General features: G+C 36.7%; 2 protein-coding genes and 1 non-coding gene across 3 annotated transcripts; 1 reads left to right on the forward strand and 2 right to left on the reverse strand.

Moving 5' to 3' along the window:
• Positions 1 to 78: 78 nt before the first annotated feature.
• On the reverse strand, positions 79 to 7283 carry LOC139960936 (solute carrier family 25 member 3-like). Its single transcript, XM_071959655.1, has 8 exons — positions 7128 to 7283; positions 6841 to 7020; positions 5802 to 5923; positions 5113 to 5292; positions 4339 to 4520; positions 3142 to 3314; positions 2815 to 2925; positions 79 to 1452 (listed from the first exon to the last, which is right to left on the reverse strand). The coding sequence occupies exons 2-8, from the start codon at positions 7010 to 7012 to the stop codon at positions 1289 to 1291; spliced, it is 1104 nt and encodes a 367-aa protein (XP_071815756.1). The 5' UTR covers positions 7013 to 7020; positions 7128 to 7283; the 3' UTR covers positions 79 to 1288.
• On the reverse strand, positions 2349 to 2675 carry LOC139962274 (small nucleolar RNA SNORA53). Its single transcript, XR_011791186.1, has one exon. It is a non-coding gene; the product is annotated as a small nucleolar RNA SNORA53 (small nucleolar RNA).
• A 1184-nt stretch (positions 7284 to 8467) lies between the features above and the next one.
• Positions 8468 to 13935, forward strand: LOC139960935 (pyruvate dehydrogenase E1 component subunit beta, mitochondrial-like). Its single transcript, XM_071959654.1, has 8 exons — positions 8468 to 8554; positions 8641 to 8712; positions 9439 to 9645; positions 10387 to 10494; positions 10734 to 10911; positions 11563 to 11765; positions 12886 to 13027; positions 13646 to 13935. The coding sequence occupies exons 1-8, from the start codon at positions 8522 to 8524 to the stop codon at positions 13810 to 13812; spliced, it is 1110 nt and encodes a 369-aa protein (XP_071815755.1). The 5' UTR covers positions 8468 to 8521; the 3' UTR covers positions 13813 to 13935.
• The last annotated feature ends 4883 nt before the right edge of the window (positions 13936 to 18818 follow it).

Here is an 18818-nt window from a genome sequence, read left to right on the forward strand (position 1 = left end):
TGTTGCTGCTGGTTACATATCATGTCTTTCTTTTTTTACTTTGAAAGTACGATTATGAGAAATAACATAAGTCATTCATTAAGATAGCCAATATATCTATTTCTGTCATTCACAGCACAACGACCATCTGTGGCACTTCCTCCGGAGGATTAGTCACCAGAATACCATAGATGTATGAAACATACACTTCTCTCTTTTAAATACAGAACAACTAAAACTTGGAGAAAAGAGAAACTTGAGCAATGCCAATCTTGGCAACCTGCAACTGTCTCAACATCTTCATCAATGAAGAACATTTTGACATGGTCTCAAAGAGATCACATAGAGAATTATATGTGGAATTACCATGGCAATACTTCCACCATGGTACTATCGCAAATGTTTCAATTAGATTAAAGTGCCAACTACAGTACATGAAGGCTCAAAGTCTTGTAATTTGTAATCTATTAAATATGATCAGCTAAAACATCAGTTATTCTTGTGTTCAAGCTTTAAAAATTATCAATAAATACAATCAAAGTTGATTCGAAATGCCATAAACTAAAGGGAACCTCATGGTACTGAAGCACTGTTATAGAATTAAGAGTAGATCAAGTACAAAAAACTTTCACAATCATTCTGCCTTTAAAGTAAACTTGACCATTTTGCCTTGCATTGAAGTAGTTGCATCATTTTTTAAGTCAGTTACACATTTGCTTGTCCTTAACGATTCTGATAACAGAGATTTTATTGAAGTGAAATCTGAATAAACAAACATCACACAAACAAGATATTTCTTGGTAAAATTTAAAACTGCAATCATGAACCAAATGTATGAAGGGGCAGCGGTTAGCATCTAACAATTATAAGCATACATCCATGGAGTTAAGATGTTTGTTTCGCATTCCTTGTTGTTGAACTGTATCCAATCCATAAGTTAAAACAGCCATGCCACAAGTAAAAAATATTCCATTCCTTCAATATTTCAATTCTTACCTTGTACAAATTGTGTTTGTACAAAGACTGTTCTATGATAGAAGAGCCTAAAATTCATTCCAACCTTTTCCAGTGCAGTTGTTTACTTGGTTCACCTTCATACAGATATGGACACAAAACAGGGGAAAATCACCCTACGGATAATATAGCTGAGTTTATTAGCAAAAATATCGTTTAATAGGACTAGTTAATTCACAAATTTGTCACAAGCCATTTCATCATGTTTTCTGATAACCAATATTATGACATCAATGCATATTCATGTATTTTCATTCTGATGCGAAAGAGTTTTGATTCAAGTGGTTGGATAGAGTTAGTTTTCCTTGGCTTCCAGTTTGCGCTTCAAGCTCTCTGGCATCTCTGGTGGAGGAGGGCGTGGCATGCGGAAGTAGACCTTGACTGAATCGTAGATGAACCACTGCAGGGCAGTCAGCGTACCGATCATGATGATACGGGCGAATAGACCTTTCCATAGACCTAAAAAAGGATGAATGGGCGACAAAATGATGAATACTCCAAAATACTACTACCAAAGAGGTTTGTAAACATACCTGACTGGCAATGATAGACCACATCAAGATGGGAGGATAAGTAAACATGTAGTAAGTGTTATGCAAAACTTTGGGTTCTTGTTAATTGTTACACTAGGGAAAAACTAATGATGACACTTTGTGCAATAGCTTTGTATGACGTCAACGTCAATTCTCTTTTGAAGTACTATGGCTCCTGTTTACGAAAAGCTGCTATAAATCTTTGCCCTTGTATGGCAACTTGTCCATGTTGCTTAACAATTTGTAATGTGACACATGATCAATTGTTGCCCATACACAACATAAGTAGATGTGACTTTTTACTGCTTGTTTATTAAAAACAATAACATGTCATTTAATTGTTGTCCTTTCTTAAATTATCATAGAACGAGATTACCTTCATATCATCAGATACATTCATCAAATAATAAGTCACTGCAGACAACTATTTATATTAATTGATGAAGTCAGAACCTTTTGGTGCTTTGGTCTTGTGTACATACAAGCACAAAGAAACATGTTCAAGTAATACATGCAATGCCAAATTAGCAAACATCCAAACATCTTGAGAAGCTTTCATCAAATTTCCATAACCTCTGTGATGATATGCAAAACCAAAATTCAATAACAATCTCAAGCCTTAGCTTGTTACTACAGTTTTAGAAATAGCATGATTTCCACTGATAGGAAACGGAGGTCTGGGTTATACAAAATTTGAAAATGAAATAAGAAAACACTGATAACTCTTTCATTACAGTTCACTCAGTGGAAACATCTCTGTTAAACTATACACCTATTTGTAGTATTTATACACCATCATCAGTACAAAGTACAAATGAAAAAATTGTCCCCACAAAGGTCTACGATCAAAGGATGGATCAGCTGTAGCAGCTACCAATGAACTATTAAGACCACTCTGGAGGTATATTTCTGTTACACACCAATGACTCAAGCACTTCCAATGGCACACAACACAAAGTGTTGCTGGGTAAAGCTCAACAATGTGACCCAAGAACACTTGCAAACCTACTGCATCTCTTTGAAGGGAGGTCCTACTCTGTTGAAAGGAACAGAGTGTGATACTGCCAACAAAGAACAGCATGATTACATATGCCTTGAATACACATTAGATGACAGAATACCCCAGAAGCGGATCTAAGGTAGTGTGTTTGAACCAAAGAAAACACTAGCAAATACATACACTTATCAACAATATAAACTGCAACAAAGCACTTCCACCTTAAATGGAACACAAATTTTCTGCAACATTTATCAACTAAAACCCATCTGCAAAGGGTTAAATACTCACCAGCCATACCAAGCTTCTTAGCTGCTGCTATGGCAGTGCTACCCTTGTCTTGGTTCAGTTTGGACACAACAGTGTCAGCAGGGTGAGAGACAACAGCACAGAATACACCAGCTGAAAAAGACAATGAGATAGCAATTGCCATAAATATAACTTACATCCTTTGTTACTAAATGGCAGGTAGAATCCATGGACAAGGAACAACGACAAAAACCAAATTCAAAATGCTTAAAATCTTTACAAAACGGCCGAATGGCTATGTGCCTAGCTCTTTTACATATTTACAGGCCATGGAGATGACACCACCCTTTCCCCAAGGTGTGCACTTACCGATGTAGCCAGCTACGAAGGTTACAATCAGTTGCTCTGGTTTGGTGCATTCGCTACGTGGTTTGGGCACAACATGCTTGTACAGAGCTTCTACTGTCCTTTCGAAGCAGGCAAACTTCATCATGGTGTAAGGGATCTGCCTCAACCACAGTGGTGGAAGACCCTTGTAAAATCTACAAGAACAAAAATAATCATAATTTTAGGAATCAAACAAACCTTTACCAAAGTAACATTCTTAATCACATTAAGTTACACTTTTTTGCACTAATGTACAATGCAACTGTACGTTAAACTTTGACTTTATGTGGTCGGTACACACCAGCAGCGACTGCTTGTGATTGTAAGTAGATGGATGATCGGGTGTTTTTTTTGCAGTTGAAAGAGGTTTTGGATTAACTGTATTATATACTACCCAACTAGCAACCTACAAGGTAAAGATTCCCTAGTAAGGGTACTCTGAAACAACAAAACAATACGATTAACCAGTGAACTAACAAGAGGAAGAGAAACATGAAAGTAGAGCATTCATGATGTAAACACCTAACTGGTCAAAGATGGACACAAGAAATCTGACCATGGAGGATATAACTGTTGGAGATTGCATTTCACCACATGCTGTACACACTAGATAATTACCTGTTTTCAAGTTTCAATGATATGTACACTTTACGAAAACAAGATTTCGTTATTTTTGCATCCAATTTGAAGGCAAAACTGATGACATCAACAGTGGAATTTCATAAGCTTAAAGTAAATGACTTAACAGCTGTAAAAACAATTCACCAATGTTTACTTCATCTCTTCCAAATAGTTTCATTCAACTGGTGAAATTGAACATGGTCTACTTGCTTTGGTATTGGCTCAATGCAAGACAAACCAAGGTTTGAAGTTGCCAAGTTTAAGATTTAATTCTTATTCACAAACCATACAACTTTTCCAACATGTATCAAAAACAGGCAGAATGCTGCAGAAGTGTGAAAGACACAATACTTAAACACCCTGTCTAGACATATATTGTGAATGTATAATAACCAAATTTCAATTACAAATTAGCAATCTCAGTGACAAAATAATTGTCTGCAAACGATGACTGAATCGAGCAAAAGCTCAGCCAATGGGTGTCCTTCTTCCTCTGTTTCAGCCGGGTAAGTTAAATTCACTTTACAGCACACTGTGACACAAAATAATTACACTTACCCTGAAGCGCCTTCATGTTTCCAGATTTTAGGGAACGCTTCCCGTAATGTATTAGCAAAACCAGGCTGGGTCTGGATTCTGACCTTGCATGCTTCCATTGGTGCAAGAGCTATATCAGCAAAGAATTCTGCACTAGCACTGGCTGCCAGATAGAGTGAGGTTCGGTATAGGTAGGACTTTTCCTGAAAAAATAATATATTCTTACTTGAGAATGGCACAGCAAGAAAGGTAGTCATTGCATCAACTTGAATCATGCCATCTGCTACAAAACATTCCAGCAAATAAGGGGACAGTCGGGCAGTTTTTAGAAGTAACATTGGGAACAATTTGCAAAGTTGCTATCGGGCAATGGATCAAGTGAAGGAATGTAAAATGGTACACGTTGTATGAGAATTTCAGCTCATAAATTTAGCAAAATCATAATCTATTTGATTTAGCATCCAGAATTAGTGGCATATTTAGCCATTGGACAGCCTGTGTAATGTGTTTGAGTTATCAAAAACAGTTGATTACCTTTAGCAAAATAAATATAGTACTGAATCTTGCATTAACATCAGCACAAAGGTTTATGTTTAGAACTTTTGTTAATGACAGCAATAGAGGCATATGGAAAATCTGTACAGTAAACTGACAAAGTAGAACACCTACAACTTTTTCCAACATTTTTCAGTGAAGATAGTTGAACAGACCCTTGAGGTCTATTTCCAAAGACAGTTTGTGAGAAATTTCTGTCCATGAAATTTTTACAAGTCATATGGTGTACTTAACACATACCTCTCCTATGAGATTGCCATAGAGAACTTTGAAAATTTCATAAAAGCCGAATTTGCAGAGGCCCTGCATGGAGTAGCCAATGGCAGTTGGTGCCCATCCTTTGCCTAAAGCTCGGAATCCTTCTTCCTTCACTGTCAAATTAAAGCCAGTGAAGATCCCTTTGTATTTAGCTGGGTCGACCTGAAACAAAAATGCAACCAATATCCAAAATTAACCAGGTACATGTATCAATATGCCTTCTATTTGATATATAAAATATCATTTTCATATGCAATAAATATTACATTTTTGGACTAAAGATATTCCAGTGGAAAATCCTAATTCTAAAGAAAAACTAAACTTGCCTCATTTCTGTATTTCATAAAATGCAACCAATATTCAAAATTAACCAGGTAGCTATATCAATACATGCTTCCAGTTTATATACACAATATATCTATTATATACAATAAATATTACATTATTGGACTGACGATATTCCAGTGGAAAATCCTAATTCTAAAAGAAAACTAAACTTGCCTCATTTCGGTAACATTCAACATTGTTCAAAGAAAATTCACATCAATAACACAACAGTAGTTTTATATGATTCATCTTAATACATACAACAAATCACACTGTGCATCAGAAGGGTGAGAGAAGAACACATATATACACTGTCTACACCCAGTTTATTATCAGTTTTGTACCTGTATTCTGCATTTCACTAAATCAAGGGGTACAATGGCTGTATGTGTAATGCCACAACTGAGGATTCCACCAAATCCACAGAGAGCATAATATTTTGTAGAGCCAAATTCACAGCTGACTTCTGAAAAGTAAAGGGGACAAAACAAAGTTAGCGTGATGGACTCTGGAAATATCTATATCTACTATACCTTACACTGAAATAAAACAACATCAAAGAATTTCTTCTTGAAAGTAACCTTTGTGTCTGGCAATCAATTGCACCAATTCTATTAAAAAAACCTGGTCAAATTAAGACCAAAACTTTAACTTTTTATTTAGCTGAGTAAATCATTAATGAATTAGAAATTATCATATTCAACTTTGAAAACTTTGTCACTTAGAATCAGCCAAATGAAGTGTGTACACAGATGATCACATTATTATTCGCCTGTTAATGCATGGTAAATAATGTCACCAATCATTTACAATAAACTGATAATTGCATCAAAGGTCACTTTCAAACTACAAACAAGCTACTGCTTTTGAAATCCTTTCAAGTTTCATCCATGCAGACTTATATTATAAAAAGGAACTGTATAATCCCCAGCTCCAAAAGATTGGTAAGGCACTGTTTTTTGCCCTTGTTTTGTACAGAGTTCTCCCGCAACATTGGGAGCCATTGTTGAGCTATGTTAGACCACATTAAGAAGTTAGTTTTGTACAGCTAACTTAAGGGAATTTGACTAACACAAACAGTAACATGTTTGTTAGGCCCGATGTTAGTTTTTTCCTTGTACTTTTTGATTTCTTCACACTATAAAAATTAAGATATACTTTTAGATGAAAATGTAACAAACCTTGCGCGGCTACATGTCGACTAAACATGCATAGTTTATGTTCGCTACGCCTAGCAAACTCGCATAGTTTAACATGTTAGGACTGAGCTTAGGCTTTGTCAAGTTATGCGACTTACCCTATCCTTTTCTAACTTAGGCCTACCCTTTAGATTCTTATTCTGCTTAACTTTTTATGATTGAGTAAATGTCAAAACCAACTTGCCTTCTGGTGTGGCTGCTGCTACAATTTGTCTAGCTTCTGTCAATTGGGGAGGCGCCGACTCTGTGAGTGTGACTTCAGGTATTGTTGGTTGGGCCGTTTCACATCTTGCTTGTGAAAACATGGGACTTGCGAACAAGTTTTTTCTCGACACGTCAACTAGAGACTGAAACATCTTGGCACCTGGAAAACAAAACATTAAGATAAGTCAAACTTTAATAATCAACTAAGATGTAAACTATGTAAAACTAACAAACATTGTAGATAAAAATTCGGGCAAATTAGAATACCTTGTTTTGTTCACGGATTCACAATGACTGCGTGCAGTATGAATGATGGTTTCATGTGTGTGCGTTCGATATCCGTTAGTACTAGTGTTACCGGTACATGCTATACATAGAGTATGGTAGGTAAGCCGTCCTACATGCTTTTCTTACATGTACACATGATGATTCCAATGGTTACGTCATGGAAAGATCTGCTATCCTATTGGCGGAAAACCGCCCTACACCGGTTATTTGCATAATTTCGGGATATGACATCAAGCAAGTATGGTGCAGCCTCGTCTACAAATTTGAGCAACTTCCCTGAACTGGACGAGTATCTTTGAAATATCTGACTTACCAAATTCTGGCAATGGTTTTACGCAATGACCATCACTCGAAAGTTCTTTAATTATAAAAATTTCGATAAATGAGAATGTTTGCACAATCTGTCTAACAATGAATCGAACGAAGTAACTCTTTGGTGGAAAACTTGAACCACCACCAAAAGAGTATATTTTTAATAGGGCGGGGAGGCAGGATCTGTTTATTCTGTTCTCATGGTATAGCGAGTCTGCTTTACCTGTATCATACCGTTCGAAACCAAATGTTAGAATTAAGTGCTCCAAAAAATTTATTTTGTAACACCTGACCATCTTGCTAATAGAACAGTGAAGCCCGAAGCTTATTCGTTTTAGTGTGTGATTTGGTGTTCTTAGTGTATGTCAACAGAGGATATATGGGAGCCCCACCGATTGCCCCTGATTTTATCCACAGGTGCTCATGCAGGTAGACATACCTTCGACCCGATACTAGCTACATGATAAAAACAACATTTCTCTATTTTTAATTAGATGAGGGTGGGTGGGACAGTGGATGCTATAGCAAATACACGACTTCATTCGTTAGAAAAAAAGATTGACACAGTGATATGCAGAAGTTCTATAATTGATTACATGGTGAATTTAGATATTTTTCAGGTTTTTTTTGCTAAGGTTAAGGGAGCACTCGAGAAGGTCCAGAGGAGGACTCCTAAGATGATTAGTTCCTAAAAGGGTACGTGTTCCTTATTATAAGCGCCGGGTTACAGCTGCTGAATCTCACCACACTGGATCTTAGGACTAATATTCGGCATAACTTTTTTTCTAATTGGGTTGTGAATGGGTGGAACGGTTTGCCTGAGAAAGTTGTACTTGCAAGTACTGTGAACGGGTTAAAGAATGCTTTGGACAACTACTTTAAGCATTGTAATCGGGTCTGATTTTTGTGTCTTCAGTATTTTACCTCTCCTATACACCTTGATGGGGACTTGAGTGTCCTTCCTGATCCCCTTTTCTAAACTAAACTTATTGGTTTATGTGACGGCTTTCCAGAAGTGCACCCTCTATTTGATGTACGGCCTCAAAGTATAAACAGACAAAATGGCAACATTTGTAATGAGACCAGTCTCAAGGGTAGGTGATCATCTTCAAATTGTACTGACTTTTAATTAAAAAATAAATTACATGCTTATTAACGAAACCGTTGTTTTTTCTTTCAGATCGCCAGAAGGATTCATTCCTCTAAGGCAATCCAAAGAGACCTAAACACGTCTTCAGCATGTTCTGCACAGGTACGTAGTTGTACTCTAACTAGCCTAGTACTAGTTGTAGTCCTAGGTCTGATTGGCCTAACTTCCACTTAACTATTACTAAGCTAGGCCCAAAGCGCCTTGTAGGCTAGCATAGAGTAGTACTAGCAGGCTAGTCTAACTTAGGCCTATCAAGCGGGCATTCATAGCCAAAAAGGAGTTTCTTTTTTGCGCCTATAGAGTTTACGGAACTTTCAATCAAGCTATGTTGACAGGGAAAAGTTGGACTTTCAATGCGTGAAATCCGAAGTCTGCTACCACTACCAGTACCAGATAGAGAAGCAGCTTCAGAGGAAATATGAAGAGGCTAGTGGTTTTAGAAGTTTTGAAGGAAATTGGATGCTTAGAGCTACATGGTATTTAATTGACTGTTTCTCATTTGGCAGAATCTGATCAAGCCATCTAAGATAAGCACACAGGTAGGAAGTAAAAGGAGATAGCCCTTAAAGAGGTTAGGCCTACCTTTAATCGGTAGAAGTCTTGTTGGAGAAAGGCATAGTATCAATTATATAAAGAATTTGAGTTGTGTCGATACAGCAACCCGAAATGTTGCTGGCTGTAATCAAAGCATTATATACGGGATATATTTATGTTGCAATCTTTTATATTCTGGCTATAGGCCTAGGTAGGGATATGATGAGCATAATGAAGATTGATATAGTCAGATAGTTTAAACATCTACTGTAAGTAAATTTTGTTACATTACAGATGACTGTTCGAGAATCACTCAACTCTGCCATGGAGGAAGAAATAAAACGTGACCCAAAAGTCTTTCTCCTTGGTGAAGAGGTTGCCCAATATGATGGTGCATATAAAGTTACTAAAGGCCTGTATCAAACTTTTGGAGATAAGAGGATTATTGATACACCAATCACTGAGATGGGATTTGCAGGAATTGCAGTCGGTGCTGCCATGGTAAGATAGCCATCCATACCTACACCCTCCTACCACTACTGTTCTCCATATCCACCTGTCATCAGCCTTTGCCTTTCTTAGTGCTTTCTTGATGTTACTTAAAGAACTTTGCTTGTTACAACTCTTCTTATATCAGTAAATAGACAATTTTATGCTCTATGGAGTAGGTTTTCTTGAAGGAATTACAAAAACTGATAAACCTATACCCAGGGGTACAAACACAGGGGGATCTTCCTCTATGGCATACAGGATATTACAAAAGTTTCATACCAATGTACATTACATAAATATATAACTCTTTTGCTTTATAGCAACAGTAAATTTAGACAGTTGTTTTTGGCTACTTGCAATATTTGATATGATGATTTGGTACTTGGTAAAAGTAACATTGATTCTTGAAATTCACATGTCCGTTGGTACATTCCCCATGACATGTTTACTTGAACACATTGAGTCTTATTGTAAAGTGATATTTAGCGTACATTACAATCACCTGCTTGACTTTTCTTACACCTATTAATCCCTCTTTTAAAAAGAAGTAACAAGATTCCCTTGAAGACTTTTCCCTGGGTGTACTGTATGAGACGATGTACTGATATCTAACTAAAATTGGTTTTTCATGGATAATACATAAATAGTTTAAGCACAAAACAAAGTTGATGGATTAAACTTAAGTTATCTGTGTTTTCATCAATCTTCTATCCTGATGCTTCTTCTTTTTTTCCCTTCTTTCTCTGTCAGGCTGGACTGAGACCAATTTGTGAATTCATGACCTTTAATTTTGCCATGCAGGCTATCGACCAGATTATTAATTCTGCTGCTAAAACACACTACATGTCAGCTGGAGATGTGAGTAGTTGTCATTTTACTTTTATATGTTAATTAGTTTCAGTTGAGGTTTAAAAACAACATCAATAATGATTCGTGCCCTATCATGTTTGATCATCAAAGCTGCATGTTGGTGGTTCAAAAAACCTTTGAGCTTAATTATTGTGAACATTTTCATTTCATTCTGAACGAACTTGAGACATTTTAAGTGAATAGAATTCAATGCTATGATTATTACATTTTGACCAATTTTCTTGCAGGTGAATGTACCCATTGTCTTCAGAGGTCCAAATGGTGCATCTGCAGGTGTAGCTGCCCAACATTCACAGTGTTTTGCTGCTTGGTTTGGTCACTGCCCGGGTCTAAAGGTAGTTTGTCCATTCTCCTCCGCTGATGCTAAAGGTCTTCTAAAGTCAGCCATTCGAGATGATAATCCTGGTAAGACAAAAGCTGAAGTCTTTAATGTTCCACTTTGCATTCAAGTGTTAAAGCTTATCAGTGTTACCTACAAATCCTGTTCGTACTTTCACCAGCTGGCTGATCTGAAATGACGTAACATCTGTACTTTGGTTGCATCTCGTGGTATCGTAGTATGTTTTAGCTGTGAAAGATTTTATAGATATCTTCTACGAAATACATGAAAGATGCTGTAAAAACAGAACTATTTTTACGTATCTGACACCTTTGGTAGTATCAACGTTGTTTAGGGTAAGATTTAGAAAATCAGGAAATATAAGCTTCTACTTTGCATTGCATGTTTGGCCAGCTTTAGCTTTGTGGGATATTCATTGCTAGGCATGTTATAATTATGTTTGCAGAACATACAGGTCATATTAAAAAGTTTAAATAATCCAGACGAACCATCGTTCTTTATGACTGTAAAATTTTATGGTACAGTACCAATTGCTTTCCATTATTCCTAATTCCTTGTAACTTCCTTTACATGTTGTCGCATTAGTCAATAGATAATCTTCTTCATTTCGGTGTGCACAAGTTCATGAATATTACCATGTATTGCTTACCATGCTACGAATATGTTAAGACATCGAAACCACTAAACGTTTTTGTTTTCTGCTTCTCTCTTCGCAGTCGTCTTTCTGGAAAATGAGATTTTGTATGGCAGGCCGTTTGAGATGCCAGAAGAAGCCTTAAAAGATGATTACCTTGTTCCAATTGGCAAAGCTAAGATTGAAAGAGAAGGCACAGATGTAACACTTGTGTCTCATAGTCTAGGTGTGCTTAGATCTCTGGAGGCTGCACAGATATTAGCAGCAGACGGAATCTCTGCAGAGGTACAGTTTTAACAGCAGTAGCTCCAAAATATATTAAGTTCATACCAGACTTGTAGTACAAGTACAAGAACTTGTTCATTTCCCTTGCAATCAGGCTGAGTACAATGTTCTATGTGCGAATACAAGAACTTAGTCTTGCACTAGTATATATACAAGATTGCCAAAATGCCTTGAGTACAAAGACAAATCTGTGTTGGTGGGTGTGACCACAGGTAACTATTGTAGAATATTAGTATGAACCTTAGCAACCTAAGCAATCATAGTATGAGTACAAGTCAGGCTCATACCATTATGAACCTTAGCAACCTTAGCAATCATAGTATGAGTACAAGTCAGGCTCATACCATTATGAACCTTAGCAACCTTAGCAATCATAGTATGAGTACAAGTCAGGCTCATACCATTATGAACCTTAGCAACCTTAGCAATCATAGTATGAGTACAAGTCAGGCTCATACCATTATGAACCTTAGCAACCTTAGCAATCATAGTATGAGTACAAGTCAGGCTCATACCATTATGAACCTTAGCAACCTTAGCAATCATAGTATGAGTACAAGTCAGGCTCATACCATTATGAACCTTAGCAACCTTAGCAATCATAGTATGAGTACAAGTCAGGCTCATACCATTATGAACCTTAGCAACCTTAGCAATCATAGTATGAGTACAAGTCAGGCTCATACCATTATGAACCTTAGCAATCAAGAACAGTTTGTTAACAAGTCATGACTCTAGTCACTAAAAGAAGTTTAAATGTTTTACTCCATAGAGATAATATTCTGACTTGAGACCACCACTCAACATAAGTCAGGAGAAGTACTGGTAATAACTTGACTCAACCGTGGTAATTTCATAAAGTTAAGGACATTGTTGTAGTCAGGCTTGGGTCCCTAAACCTCAAAGTAAAGTGACTCCAATAAAAGTTGTGAAGTTATTCCCCCCCCCCCCCCCAGCAGAGATGATACAGTGACTTGAGTCAGGGCTAGGAATATCACTGGTAATGACTCCACTGGACTGTAACATGAAGTTAAATGTTACAACTCTGATGAAGAAACTACAAATAAGACCTTACCCACTTTCTCTGCAACGACTCTATAATGATATTCTTTTGACACAGGTCGTCAATCTGAGATCGATACGACCGTTGGATGTGGATGCGATCCTGACTTCAGTGAAGAAGACTAACCATCTAATCACGGTGGAGGGTGGCTGGCCTCATTTTGGGGTGGGATCAGAAATCTGTGCTACTGTCATCGAGAGTGAGTGATAGCAACTTCTCTAGGACAATGTATTTAAGACTGTGTTTGATTAGTCTACATGTCGTTAAGTGTCAAATGTTAATATCTGAGGGTTTGGAGATAAAAAAGAATGGATAAAACGAAACGAAAATGTCATGGTATACTTTCATTTAGGGGATATTCTGAAGGCAAGTTTCAACACTATTCAATGTTAAAACTGCAAAGAAATTTGTTTCATGATACTAGCTGCTGGATTCTAGTTTAAATAATGACCAAAAATTCTAAAATTTGCCCTTTTTTTTTCATTTTGCTTTCAATACAATGAAAAGTGTCTAGGGTATGGCATTTCTGAATTGATTCATTTTGGAGAAATATAGCAGATGTTATCTTTGATTGATCAGTTTTCAGTCTTATTAAGATTAATACCCTATTGAAGTCTAAAAATCACCTGAAATTGACTTCCAAATGCAGAAAATAAGAGCTGCTTTAATTAAAGTTTAGCAGAAAACTGTTTTGGAAATTGTCTGGCAATTAGTTAGATCTACATATGGTGGAAGTTCAGCTAAAACTAGATTTTTTTTTCATTTCGTGTCAAACCGCTCATGACTTGATGAACTCCTTCAAATCATTCCTGTACAGGTGATGCTTTTGATTATTTGGATGCTCCTGTTGTTCGCGTCTCCGGCGCAGATGTACCCATGCCTTACTCAACAGAACTAGAGGCAGCAAGTTTGCCGCAAGTCTCTAACATTGTTACTTCTGTGAAGAAGACCTTACACGTGGATTCAGCCTTGCAGACTAACTAAATCCGAATGAAGAACACATATTAGATGTTTTATGTACTGACAGATAAAGAACTTTAGTGGCACGTGGAATTCTTGAGGAACAGATTACTGTGGAGATAACGAGACTGTACTTCTTACAAAAACGTCCCAAGTTATTTTTTTTTTCTTAATTTTCCTTGGATTTGAATGTTTATGTTTTGCAATTGCCATGGACTTGAGATGTCCATGGAATGCATGTTTATGAGATTATAAAGATAGATATGAGATTCTGAATTGAAGGAGAAGAAGGAGATATTAATGAATGGATGTGAAGTGATATTGCCGAATCGAATTCAGACTACAGCACTGTTAATGAATATATTCTATGTACAAATAACTTACTAGTTAGATACCAGTCATAAACCATGAAATGGTCACTGTTTGTATGGTGTTATTAACATAAAGATTCCTTGCAGCTAAAATAAAATATACATCATGCTCTATTGAAAGTCTGAAGCTAAGCACCAATCAAATGTGAGGTAAGGGAGTGAGGGAGGGGGTAGGGAATAGGGGGAGGGAGCAAGCTTTCGTTCTATAAATTTTTCGGTACACCAAGACTAGCCTCAGTCCCTTCCCTCTCCCTTTGAAGTGTGTGTTGTTGCATTTATAAACTCAACTATTGTTAATTTTATTACTTCACACCTTATTGTAATGTACTCCTAGTGTAAGTCTGGTGAAGTACTCAGATATCTATAGATTCGATCAACACCTATGTCATAGTTTGTTAAATAAAATGACTGGTGAATCCACGTTTTAAGTTTGATGAGCTTGGAATTATTTTTGGGGGCAAACTACTTATGTAATATACACAAAAAACAGATCTGATGGATAAAGTTTAAGGAGAATAAACTGTTAAAATGCTTTCATGTCAGACAATATGCAATAGAACTTTAAGTGATATTTATACAAGTATGTTTGGTATCAACCAAAGTTTGAAAACTTTGATGTGTACTCTTGGAATTTGACATGAGCAGAAAAGAAAATAGAATGAGAAAAATAATTGTATGTAGTGTGATTGTTGTTTTTATTTCAAGATTTTCTCAATGGATAGTCTCTTCAAAGGTATACAACGTGGTTTTGAGAAGTGAAACATCATTGCCCTTGTAATAATGGGAGAAATGTTCATTTAAACCCTCTGTTAATTATTTGCCATAGAGAATAATGTGCATATCGCAGAGCTCTGGTAGTTCTTGCAGCGTATTGTCTTTCGTTATCGTAGTATGTGCTTGTAACTGATAATTCCTTGCATGTACATCACAAGTCATGTCTTAAATCTCTTGAGAAGTCTGCTGGAAATTAAATAAATAAGAATCAACAGGTATCTTTCAAATATTGCACTTGCACTGAACCTAGTCTTACTTTGCATAAATGAATCAGGACTGTCAATGTTCTTTTTGTTAACTGTTCTGTTTACTTTCTGAATATTTCCTAAACCTGATTGCTGGTAGCGGGTGGCACTGGCAGCGAGTGGGCCTCTCTTTAACATTTGTTTACAAACATGCTTTTTGAATTTTTTGTGTTTAAGATAATATGTTATATTCGTACGAAATTATAGAAAATGAACCATAAATTTGATTAGTGTCCGTACGAACCCGCGATTAAAACATTCGTTTGTAATGTTACGTTGATACAATAACTTGACTATTACGTATGAACATGATCCCCTTCTTCCAGCAAGAAAGTGAAATCCAGTAGATTTCTTCTCTAATTCGCGCACTGTTCCACTTTCCCTAGCAACTTTCCCATCCCTAGTGTCCTGACCCCAACTTTACAGTATTTGTGCGCTTTTGAAAAAAACAATAAAATGCGGAAGCATTGGAACCGACTTCGGCAAGTTCTGGTTTGTTGACATGTTGTGCAATGAGAAGAACTTGTTGTAACTGATCTAGGGGAAGTGACTACGTTGCAGAATCAGCAACGGCCAATGTGCTACAAACCTGGTGAAAACCCGACATCAAGCTTCAAAAACTGAGTTCCTACTAACATGACCGTACTCTCCCGTGGGCAACATGACTAATGGTTAGATTTTGTTTACAGTTGTTTAATAAAGGAGGCCCGGGTAATATATTTTTTGTCAATGCCCTTTCAGTCTCTACTTCGCACAAAACTTTACACTGCGGTGCTTAACATTAGGCCCAGTCCTATTGCCATATTACGTACAATATATCATTTGAAGGCACACATCGCCTAGGCCTAAGTTACAGTACAGCCTAGCTGTTGACAAAAACTTTACCCCAGCAAAATCCTCACCCTAATCATTGCGGTGCACGTTATCTACCCAAGCGTACAGTTCTGCATAGAAAGAGTGTACCAAGGACTAACTATTCTATCTAGTGTCATGTTTACCACTGTATCAGAATGCAAACATCTGGCAATATGAAATTTCTTTTCACACTACAGTTTATTCCTTCGATGGGCTCCTGATATTTGCTCTACTTGTCATCTGCACCTGTGCCTACCTGAGAAGAGTGCCTCGACTCAAAAAGTGGCTCCTTTCAGAAAAGAAGGGATTTTTTGGAATATTTTACAAAGGTTAATATGATAACTACCGGAAGATAAAGTATGCTGGGATGTAAATAGAGACAAGGTCATAATACCCCATGAGATATAGGGTAAAAGAGCCAGTCTGTAGCCACTTAGTGGACCCTAACACAGCATTATAACGACATGGTAGTGACAGTCATGTTGGAATATATTATGAAGAGGTACTTGGTATGAAATAGCTAGACAGACAGATAGGAAGTTTGGAGAAGGGGAGAAGATGAGCAGTCCTTTAATAATATACCCTCCTTTGTGAGTTTTTGCTAAAATTAACTTGTCATATTCAAAGAGAGGTGTTTGCTGTCATGCCCACTGAAATAAAGGCCAAGAAATCCACTATTATTGTAGCGGCCCCTGCATGTTAGTAATAACGAAATAAGCAGAAACCAATTGAAGTTGAACTACAGTAATGTAAGCAAAGGTGTTACATGCTACAAGCCTGCGGTATCATGGCAAATTATTATAAGCACTGTTTTAATTTGATAAAAGCCTCTAGTGTACTGTAACTGTGTTTTCCCATATATAATTTTGACAATGAACGGAGCTTGTATATTTCATTGTACTGTATGTAGTATTTCCCATATTTTCTTCCTTTCAGCTTCTGTTATCGGTACAAGACTGCATCTTCCAGTGGCAATAGCCTGTGTTTCAATGGGATTCTATATACTTTTCTTAAAGTGAGGAGCTTACAAATTCAAGTCTTCAGGTGATGCATTTTACACCAAAACTGAGAGGTTTTGCTGAAACATCGGATGATGAGTTTGTTATATAAATTTCACATAAGAAGTTGGTATAATGATCGGAAACTGAATCTTCCCAGGAAGGGAAGGGGCATCATGCCTTCACAGTGTTGAAGAGGTTGGCACAGTAAGTGCTACTTTGTGATTTGGTGGTTGTTTGGTTCAACAAAGGCTGGATTTGGAAAACAATGGATGAGTCTAGCTGACCTTTGCTGATTCCAGGATGGATATCTGGGGCCTGTAACATACACAGAGGTTAATGGTTAAGTACGTTATTTTGAAAGTATATTTGCATCTCTAAGTTACAGTGTATTTGCTCAACTAATGTTACGATGCATAGAGAATACATAATTGCCCTATCAATCATGCTATTACATTCAAATCTTTGGGAAACATGTCTAAATTTTTAAGGTGGCCATTTAAAGTAAATGACAGAGATGATAACCTGAGGTAGTTATTCTAAATTATACTTAACTCTTTCGTAGTTGGTTGTAAGGCCTCCATTAGTCGTAAATACATGATTGGAGTTGCATATTCACTTTCACTGCTCTCTCTGATTGTTGATCTCTGACCTTAGATCGATGTTTTAAGTTTTCATGAGACATATTTATGAAGAGAACATTTGAGTTCATTTATTTCCTCAGTTATTCATTAGAAAAGTAGCAGCCTAAAGTACAGGTAACTGGATTTGCTGTTGACAATTTTCTTCATTCTGACCAGAAATGTTGAAGTTGCATTATAATGTAACTAGGATAGGAATAAACTGAATGAACCAACCTTTTTTTTGACAGATAATCTATTCTGAGATTTGGTACAACTTCCTTAGGCAGTTACCATCAGAGCAGATTCTGAAGAATGTTTCAGTTTGGCCTTCAGATGGTTATAATGTTTTTCAGGATTTTCTGACACCAAAATTTGCTTGTCCTTGTGAAAATAATATCTGAATGCAGTATGACCAATTGCATTTACTACTTTAATAAGAGGAACAAGTGGTTGTCCTATGGACAACTTCAGAGATTTCATCATAGATGAGCAGATAATTGTTTAAAATCAACCATTTCCATTAATTATTATTATTGGAAATGGTGAAGAAATTACTCTGCCTAAGTTAATGGTCACTCTGCTGTGTGTCAGAAGAAAAAAGTTTGTAAGTTTCTCATTGTGAAGACTCCCAGTCTCCTGTTAACTTGTACAATGTGGGCTGTGTTCTGTATCACTGATCATTTTTTATTCATTTTTTTTCACCTTATGCATTTTAAAATGATGGAATTAGTAGCAACATCAAAAGGAACCACAAATGCTTGGAGAACATGTCTCTTACCATATCGCCATACAAAGTAACATTATGTGCAGTTTATCTTATCTCGTCTGTGAAAGGCTGCTCTCTAGTTACAAAAAGTGCAATGACTTTGTTTATATGTTTATCAAGGAAATAGTAATAGAGGATTTGAAATCAGGCAGGGGATGATTCAGGAGCTAGTGTAGCCTGCAAAGGGTTTGTAACTTTTTGTATCAACAATGTCTGACCTGTTTGTTATCTCAACTGAAAATTACTCTTAATGAAATATCCAGTCAAAAGAATTATTAACCAGATGTGCACTGCATTTTCAGATTGTTATTTAGACTGATGAAGGAGTTTCTATCAGCACCATGATGTAATCAACCACATATCTAGTTACTTAAACAGTCATGTTTTGCAACAAGAGC

Source organism: Apostichopus japonicus, chromosome 20, assembly GCF_037975245.1.
Source record: "Apostichopus japonicus isolate 1M-3 chromosome 20, ASM3797524v1, whole genome shotgun sequence".
NCBI lineage: Eukaryota > Metazoa > Echinodermata > Holothuroidea > Aspidochirotida > Stichopodidae > Apostichopus > Apostichopus japonicus.